We start from the raw sequence: 9429 nt of genomic DNA, 5'->3' as shown, positions 1-9429 counted from the left end.
ATGCGGAAGCTTAAAGGAGGGATGAGAGGAAGCAAACACTTTGACATGAGGATTTATCCCGTGGTTCGGTTAGCCACAAAGGCACACCTATATCCATATTGTTGAAGCACTTACAAAGTGTATTGCTTCTGGCAATCAAGTCTCTTCCGTGAACACAATCACGGTCACCTTGATCCCGCTTTCCACTAAGGAGCTTCGACAAGAAGGGTGGGGTCGCCGCTCCACACCAAGCCGGAGGGTCGAAGAAGTTGCCGGCGAGCCACCAAGACTCCAAGGGACCGGCACACCGAGTACAAAAGGTGGTTCTCTTCTAGAACCAAGGCACACAACCTTACTCACTCACTCACTAATGTGCTAAACCTAAGGATGTGATCAATTTGCTCTTTGGTTGGCTTGAAGGTATTCTTGGATGTGTGTGGGACTTTTCTGAACTCCAGCAACTCCAAAATGGCTGGGTGAGGCGCTTAAATAGCCCACCAAGTCGAACTAGCCGTTTGGAGCCGTTATGCCTTTTTCTGCGTAGGCGTCGGATCATCCGGTTTCTCACAGACCAAACGGTAGTCGTTAAACTCTGGAAAGTGCACAGGCTGACGTAATTACTCCGACGCTTTAGTCCGACGTGGCGTCGGATCATCCGGTGCTGAAGAACTGTCTTCTTCTTCTGTTAAAATGCTGACGTCATTGATCCGGTGCCTTAGTCTGATGGGGGCGTCAGATCATCCGGTGCTGAAGGGAACGTCTTGAACCCCAAAACATGCTCTCTGAACGATACTCCGATGATTAGTTCGATGGGGTACTTTTGCAGACGTCGGATCATCCGGTGGTTAAGAGATTTTCATCAACTGAAACCAGAACCTGTCAGAATTAGTCCGGTCCTATACGGCAGGTTAGTCCGACGGGTGGGTCGTCGGATAGTCCGACATCCCACCGAATATTCCGATGTCTTCTGAAAATCCTGCATTCCTTGTTGTCTTCTTGCATTTGTCTAATTTGTCGCAACAGTCATTTCGACACTGTGACTTGAGTGTCTCCGTGATGGTTTGGACGTCTCGATAGTATATTGGACATCTCGGATATGGTTTGGACTCCATCCAAGGGATCTAAAAAATCCTACAAATATAATCTCGCAAACTTTAGTTCTATTAATTGCGTTGTTACTCGATCATCAAAATCACTCGAAATAACCTAAATAGGGCCATATTCGTTACACTCCGCTGCACCTTAATTTTTATATGTCCTCCGCCACTGCATGCAAGTTCTCTTTGTGATATGCTTGGCTCAAGTTTGCGTTCAAATAATGTTCTTGGGAGTTGATCGACACGAAAAAAATCAGCTTAGGATGTAGTACTCCTAGAACAAATAGGGGGGAAAATGTCAATTGGCACGTCGCGCGGTTGATGCCTTTCAGACGTGAATGATGATGTTTAGAACATGGCCGGGGTCAATGCACGGGGCATCATCATGAATACCATTTGGACAAAACAACAGAGACGCACCAAGAGAAGTCGTGGTCAGCGCCAACTTTTCAGCACGATTATAGCCTTCAGAGCATCTCCAGCAATAGTCCATATTTCAGACCCCTATTTTCTTAAGTAGGAGCTGGCCCCAACTTTTTAGGCTATGATTTTGTGTTCAACTCCAGCAATACCTTCTACTCACAGCCTCTTCTTTTACTATGACAAGTAGGACCCACACAACAATTTCTGTTTTCTTTCTTTCATGACAATGACAGGTGGGACCTGCCCACTCTCTCTCTCTCGCCCACTCCTTTCTTCCTCCCTTTTCCCCTGTCCCTGCCCGATCCAATCCCAGGCGGAGGTCTGGTGGGGCCGCCGACACAGAGGATGGAGAGCTCGGGCGGCGGCCGGATGGCATAAAGGATGGAAAGCTCGGGCGGCGGGCGGCCCGTGCGGTGGAGAGGCGGAGCGGGGATGCGGTGGCCGGCCCAGGCAACGACGCGGTGCGGCGAGGCGAGCTCGGGCGGTGGGCATGTGCGGTCGCTTGGAGGAGCGGATGGCGTGGCCGTACGACAGAGAGGTGCCGTCGTCGCCTCCTAGCGCGCAGACCACCGTCGCCTCCTGGCACGTCGGACCGCAACTGCCGGTCGGAGGACCTGCCCCAACATCTTCGCTGTGCTCTAACCGCGGCGGCGTGGCTCCTCGTGGTGCAGAGGCTAGCGCTCCACTGGCGCAAGAGGGCAAGGGAGGGCGCCGCTGGGAGGGGCAGCGCACCGTCGGGCGGAGGCGGTTGGCGGAGCCGTGGAGGGGAGCTGCGGGGGGTGGGGGGGAGGGGGTGACGTGCGTAGCCCAGTTGCGCTCGCGGGAGGGGAGCCGTGCCAAGGTAGAAGGTCGTCGGTGGAGCAGAAGGGCATCGGAGGTGAGGAGGACGGTGGAGCAGCGGGGCAAGCTGTGCGCGCGCGCGAGAGAGAGGAGCGGCGCGGGAGGTGGTTGGAGTGTGGGGCCCACATGAATAGAGTTTGGGGGGCTTAGGGGAGAGCCCCCAAGACTCGGGGCTAGAGGGGGAGATTTGGGTGCCCACCCAAAATAGGGGCTGGAGTAGAGAGCCTGCTGAAGTTGGTTTTTTTTAATCTCCGGTCTCTAAAATGAGGTTGGGGTTCTGTTTAGGGGCTCTGCTGAAGATGCTCTGAGCCCTTCGTTTCATAGTGGACATACACGTACTTCTGGGGAATATGAACGTAGGCATGCACTGGAATCTCTTGCATGCAGAACAACTGGAAAGTTTGACCGGCTGCGCCAGTTGTCTGTATTTACTCGACAGCGCCATATCTGTTTCCATCCAGTATATACTCGTGGCCTTCATCCATTCGAACGAAGGCTTTGAATTAATTTTTCAAACAGCAGATCTAAGCCAGGCTAGTCTGAACCTTTGAAACAAGAAGCTGTGCCAAGAGAATCATTTTGGAGATCACTAGGAGGGCGCGTGCATGCCTTCTCCATGGAGCTCAGAACCAAAAGAAAATAAACCAAGATATTTGCTGTACTTGCAGGTGCTACAAAATATTTTCAAGTTATATATAGATGTTGTTTTATTTGTAATATCGAATATGCCATAACAAAAACTGGGTGAGTAGTATCTAAATTTCATTCGATATATATTATTTCCTACCGTCTATTTTTTAAAATATATGACATTCAGGACAAGCTAAATTAGCTTAAAATTATCTTGTTCTAAATTCGTAATTTAAAAACATAACACGAGCATAGCAGGATCTACGGGTTCACATTACATCCCTCAACACCCAAGAAACGAAATAATCAACTGTTTGTATGTGACTAAACCAGAGAGGTGGTGTCAACTCCGGTGGTAGTCATGCATGCAGGTGATGCGCCATTGTCGACATTCAGACGTACATTTGGGTTATATTTTTTGAGGGTTTGGCCAACCAACCGGGGATAGAACTTCTCTGCAGTTCTAAACATGCCCCCCCCCCCCCCCCCCACTCCCACACCCACCCACCCACCCACTCACGCAACGCTAATTGTGGGCCTGGGAGCCTGGGACCGCACATCAGTGATCCAACTGCAGGGGCAGTACTGCAGATGATCTGTTTCCAACCAACCTACTACTCTCTAAGTCAATTTGATGAGTTATATTTTGAGAATTTGACCAACAGTTAGCCTAATAATATATGAGTTATGTGGCATACAATTGATAGCATTTTTTTTTGAAACAAACCAGACAAGAAAGCTTGCAATTGTATTTTTTTTTAAGAAGTATGCCCAAACTAATAATATAAAGTGTGAGTCATGTAAAAAATATGTAATAATAGCATTGTTTTTCTTTTCAAACAGACCACACAGGGAAGCTTCTGATTATATTTTAAAAATAAGTAATAATCCCATACTAATAATGTGTGAATTGTGTCATAAAATTTATAGCATAGCTTTGTTAAGAAGAAGTGAGTCTAGACTGGACAGAATTGATAGCCGCATGGTAAGATTATTCACTTTGAACGCACTTCCCATTTCCCAATGATTATAATTTTGTAAACTAATAAAAAATTATGGTTGATGATCAATGATCATTTTTGAACGGTAAAAATACAACACCCGATAAACTAAATGGTGGAAGTCGTTCACATCATTTATTACCTTGATATTTCCTGGAAGGGAAGCAGGCCTCCAAAGCCAGTGCTACCGCGTTGTGTTTGGGGTCGGGCAGCCCACTTGGCCCAACACGTGGGAGTAGGGCCCAAGTAGGCCCATCAATCGGGTGCCACAAATAGTGGAAGATGTTTATTTATCCTTTTATCGTGGGCCGGTCATTAACTGACCAATTTTGCCAGCCACCCCTCCGAATTTCTTCTTATTGATTGATATGTACCCCCGCCCCCCGGCCAACCCTCGGTGACATCTCCGACGAACCTTCGCACGTCCTCCACCTCCGGAGCAGCCACGGGGAACGCGCTGGTTTCCCGCGCCAGCAACGGCGGCGGCGGCGGCCTCCGAGCCAAGGTGAGGGCCGCCGCCAGCCTCTCCCGCCGATCGCCGCCGCCGCCGCCGCCGCCCAGGGCCGCGTTCGACCCCTTCGACGTCGATGCCGATCCGCCGCCGCGACTGGAGTTGACGCCTGAGCAGGTCGGGCACTGCCGCGACGCACTCGCGCACTTCGAGGAGAAGAGGAAGAGGCTGAGTGACTTGTCAGAAGATTTCGGAAGCCTCGAGGTATGGATGATTATTTGTTCTATTCTGGTTGGTGCTACCTGCGTGATTGTTCTGAAATTTGTCCCACATATGGGTACTTGTAGCTCCCCAATGATCCAGCGTACAACTAGTAGGATTGGTTTGCTTAGTACCTTCTGTGGTCTGATCTAGCGAACTAATCGGCAATTGATTGTCAAACTGTTGCATTATTATCTGTGATTTCGTTTGTTTTCACTCTCTTGTATGAACATTACGAGTAAGTATAGAATAATTAATCCTACTCTTGCTATCGATGATTATTTGTTCAATTCTGGTTGGTTCTACCTGCATGATTTAGGCATTTGTTTTCTTAGCGATGCATTGCTTTGAAGCAAAGCACTGGTGTCGGATTGCTTTGAAGGGAAGCATTGGTGGTTTGATGTGATGATAATGGTATGCCATATATGGGAATTAGAATAAGTAAAATGCTGTTGCTAAACTATATGAAAAAAAATACTTAGTAGGTTATATGGACATTCATTCATGGAGAATGTTTGGCTGTAGGTGATAGAATATCACTAATACCAGGCTTGAGATATAATGTTAAGGTTGTTGACATTTTATCAAGATGGCTTGTTTAAGGACATCATATCTTCCTCTAGTCACCTACTATGAATAGATTTATTCACATTATTGTATAAGTAAATTCTTATATAGAGCTTCTGTTGTTCTATCTTCCTTTATTTCATTTTGCTGGAATGATTTTTTATTTTATTCCATAAACCTTCATTGTTAATCTTGTAGTTTGGATATAAAATTGAAATGGACATTGTTAACTTTGTAACATAGACAATTCACCGTAACAACACTAGTGATCTTCTGTACAGGTTTGTCTTGTCCAATTAATAGAGCTTGATTTTGGTGTTTTATAAAATTCCATGAAGATCAATAGCAGTTTAGCTGATGGAGAGTTGGAGACTGTAGCATCCTCCTTTTAACTTGAGAAACTATCGTACATAATTGCAATTCATTTCCAACTAATGAATTTTGTACTCTTATTAAGCAGCCATTATGTTAAATATTTTATACAATGTCCTGTTCAATGCTTGTTCTAGTCATTATGAAAGTAATACTTTTTATGTATTTTATGTTCATGAGTCAATTTTTCAGGACATGAGACTGACGAAAAAGATTACTGTGGCTCATTATCCTGTTAATAGGGAAAAGAACCGCTATATTGATATCTTACCATGTGAGGTTCTCTACTTATGCTTGTAATTGTGGTGATTATTATTGGTGTTCACCTAGCAAAGATCCTTTTTTATTTAAAGCATTAGCAATCTGAATTTGACTCCTTGCCTCTAGTTGATGATACCAGGGTACAGCTGAAATCCTCGACAGCCAGTCAGACTTCAAACAATGGTTACATCAATGCAAGCTTCATAAAGGTAGAGTTCATGTATTTGGGTTTTTTTTAATGTATCTCCTTTCTATTGCCTTTCTGAATACTGTTTGGGATATTTCAAAAAGCTTAAGTCATGTATGAAACCTGCAGGCTACTGAGGACAACAGAGTTGCAACATTTATTTCTACTCAAGGTCCCCTGGTGAAGACATTTGAGGATTTTTGGGAAATGGTCTATCAATATCAGTGTCCTGCAATTGTCATGGTCACTCAATTCGATAGTTTTAAGGTTTGTGCTAGCATTATGGACCTTAGAAAATTCTGTTTAGTTGAGCTGGTGAACAAATAAAATCTATCATGCTGGTATCTTTTTCAAGTGTATAACCTCCTATACTTAATGTAATTATGAACAGGGAGGTGGATTGATATAAATAGCCAAATTCAAGTTTGGTAGAAGGCTTGTTCTGAACTTTAAATCTGGCTTAAGCACAGAAATTTCATTGCAAGCATAAGCGCTGCAATTAACAATATCCATTACCTCAACTAATAATATTACCAGGCCATGGCATGTATGCCATATGAGATAGGCATAAACTATGGTCAAAAGATAAGAAAGGTAGCAAACAATGTGATAAAAATATGCAATTTCATTTTTGACAATATGACATATTTGTTTTATTTTTTCTTTTCAGTTTAATCTCCTGAGTTGTGTTGTTCTTTTGTCTTTCACCACCGTGTTTTCTCTGAGCTTAAATTGTGATGCAACCAGCTCCTGGTGTACATTAGACATATCCCTCCTTTTAAGATTAAATTTTGTGAAAATCTTTGTTTAAAAATAAAATAAATACTAAGAATTTTGTGAAGAAGCTTAGTTTCACGGATGATGCATATTTTCTTTGTTAAAATACGAAGTATTTAGACCCATTAAGTTGGTTGGCGGTACAGGCAATTAAGTATTATGTATTTTTTTGGGAGGAAAATGATTAAAACTAATGAGTTTTTTTTGGAAGCTTCCTTATGCTCTTTATGTGGGTTATGTGATTGCTTATATTGAATGTTAGTCTTGTTTGATGCACCTTCTTGTGTTTGGCTTTCTGAATGTATTTGGACACTTATGGCTAGTGATGGCGTACTTTCAACTGTAGGAAGATCTACTGGTTTTTACTGTGCTGTGCGTGCGTGGAAATAAAAATTTCCTCTTATAACTTCCTGTTAATTAAATTATGTTTAACTAATGACAGTGTGATAAGTATCTCCCATTGCGCAATGGGCGAAGGGCATATGGAAAATATGATGTTCAGATTGTGAAGACAAGATTAGATAACCATCAATTATGGCTGCGCAAAGTGCAGGTGGAAAACAAGGAGGTAAAAACTTGAAAGACATCCATGTATGCATTGGTTCATTGTTCCCCCTGATTCTCTCACCAATGCCTTCTCTTATTTATGAACATTCTTACATGGATGTCAGTTCTGCTTCTATAGGATTGTCCAATCTGTTAGTCATGTCAACAACAGACAACATTTCTTCAGAAACTTTAATACATGTTTTTTCTTATGGAGGCAGTGATGATGTTATGTTCTTTTGGATCTCCTAGATGGTTAGGAATCCTTTCTTATTCATTGTGAACTGAGGGTAAAGATCTCAACTATTGATTATTTTGCCATAACATTGTTTAGCCACGATTTTAAATGATTAAAATTTTGAGAAATTGGAGATCGCATTTAGGTCTCTCGTGTGATAAAACAGATGTGGCCATCCACCATCACCTCTTTTTATGTTTGTATACTTACTGTATTTTTTTCCATGGTGGTCAAATAATTCATAATTAAAACTGTATTCCTTATTTGCCCTGTACATCTATGGGCATTTCATGATGAAAGCTATTCTGATTGCTAATTTCAAATATAGTCAGGCAAGGTTCATTCTGTACTCCATATAGAATATCCTGATTGGCCCGACCATGGAGTGCCAACTAATACTGATGCTGTACGGCAAATCTGGAAGCGACTACATCACATTCCAACAGAACATCCAATAGTTGTACATTGCAGGTTTGTTTCACCTTGATGCCATGTTGACCTGTGCATGCCCTTTATATTCTTTTAACACTGTTACCGTATCTTTCTGCAGTGCAGGTATTGGAAGAACTGGTACTTACATCACCATCCATACTACAATTGAGAGAATCCTCCTTGGTGACAAAAGGTCTTATGATATTGTTGAAACGGTAAAGAATTTCAGATCTCAACGACCTGGAATGGTCCAAACTGAGGTGGGCTCTGCTCTTTTCCCTTTACTTGTACGACCTGTCTGTTGGTGGTTCTTGTACAGTTCAGACTGAGTTGAGCTGAAATGGTGTCCATCTCTAGCATACCTCAACTTTCTTGGGATAAAACACTACTCCAGTAATTGTTTGAGCTCATGAAAATAGGTGTTGCTACGAAGTATTTCTTTCACATTAAAAACTATTATTAGTTTAGAAAGTTTTGCTTTGTACAGTACAAGTGAATGGTGTTGTTTTACAAATTGAAGGTAATTATGAATATGTTACAGTTTTAATTTGTATTAATTACTCTCATCGTACACATCCAGTTTTCTGGCTAGGAAACTGAGAGATAAGTAATTGCCATTGCGAAATTAGTTATAAAACGCTGCAGGATAAATTGGTAAAATTACATATATCCCTTGATAATTCATTGGTAACTTCAACAACATTCAGATATTAACTTTTGTTAATTCATGGCCTTAATCCTACAGGCTCATTGCATCAATGATGCAGTGTATCTTAATGCCTACAAATTACATATTCTAATAGCATGTATGTTCTACTTTTCAGCAACAATACAAATTCTGCTATCGGGTGATTGCTGATGAGCTGAAAGATCTGCTAAACTCAGGCCATTGAGGTGGGTCGCGTGACTATGCTTACGGCAACATCACTCCAGAAGTATTTATCATGTATTTTGTTTAGACATTACTACAAAATTCGCAGTACATGCATGGGTAACCTTTTGCTGGCAAGCCCCACTTTATGTTCTTTGTTCTTTCCCTGTAGGAAGAACCACGCACAGAAGCGCTGTCTGTGTTTCATCCTTGAACCTTTGATTACTCTGATGCCAGATTTGTGCATGCGCCATTTTGTTGAATGCCCTGCATTGCTTCTTGCGAATGGAGCCATTGCAAAAAGACCACAATTCAAACGAGGATATTAGAGTAGATTTACAAGAATGGAGCCTCTGATTTGTGACTCAATTGGTTGTACCTTGTTACATGGAATTCATGTGAATTGAGCGGTTACATCACAAGCTGGTTGACTTGCACGTTTTAATGCTATGCATAGACGTTTTACTGCCGTGATCTTCAGATAATATTCAGATCT

At 42.7% G+C, this 9429-nt stretch overlaps 1 protein-coding gene across 3 annotated transcripts; it reads left to right on the top strand.

Moving 5' to 3' along the window:
* The first annotated feature begins 4352 nt into the window (after positions 1–4352).
* Positions 4353–9402, top strand: LOC120663718 (protein-tyrosine-phosphatase PTP1-like). Of its 3 annotated transcripts, none has more exons than XR_005670605.1 (9): positions 4353–4685; positions 5814–5895; positions 6009–6091; positions 6199–6336; positions 7289–7414; positions 7959–8101; positions 8181–8322; positions 8887–9008; positions 9106–9402. XR_005670605.1 is itself a non-coding variant. In XM_039942612.1 (9 exons), exons 2-8 carry the CDS (start codon positions 5817–5819, stop codon positions 8953–8955), a joined length of 780 nt encoding a protein of 259 aa, XP_039798546.1. In that variant the 5' UTR covers positions 4353–4685; positions 5814–5816; the 3' UTR covers position 8956; positions 9106–9402. The 3 variants fall into 3 exon arrangements, 2 of the variants coding, with proteins under 2 accessions (XP_039798546.1, XP_039798547.1); XM_039942612.1 differs by having other exon boundaries at positions 8887–8956; XM_039942613.1 differs by having other exon boundaries at positions 8887–8997.
* Positions 9403–9429: the final 27 nt, after the last annotated feature.

The sequence above is a fragment of the Panicum virgatum genome, chromosome 3N (assembly GCF_016808335.1).
Source record: "Panicum virgatum strain AP13 chromosome 3N, P.virgatum_v5, whole genome shotgun sequence".
Classification (NCBI taxonomy): Eukaryota; Viridiplantae; Streptophyta; class Magnoliopsida; order Poales; family Poaceae; genus Panicum; species Panicum virgatum.
This window is presented reverse-complemented; position numbering and strand designations above follow the sequence as displayed.

Bases quoted from the DNA above. Each gene is read 5' to 3' on its own strand.
- LOC120663718 (XM_039942612.1), top strand. From the start codon at position 5,817: ATGAGACTGACGAAAAAGATTACTGTGGCTCATTATCCTGTTAATAGG. The intron at 6,092-6,198 runs GTAGAGTTCATG...TGAAACCTGCAG, and splicing joins TCAATGCAAGCTTCATAAAG to GCTACTGAGGACAACAGAGT. The intron at 6,337-7,288 runs GTTTGTGCTAGC...AACTAATGACAG, and splicing joins CTCAATTCGATAGTTTTAAG to TGTGATAAGTATCTCCCATT.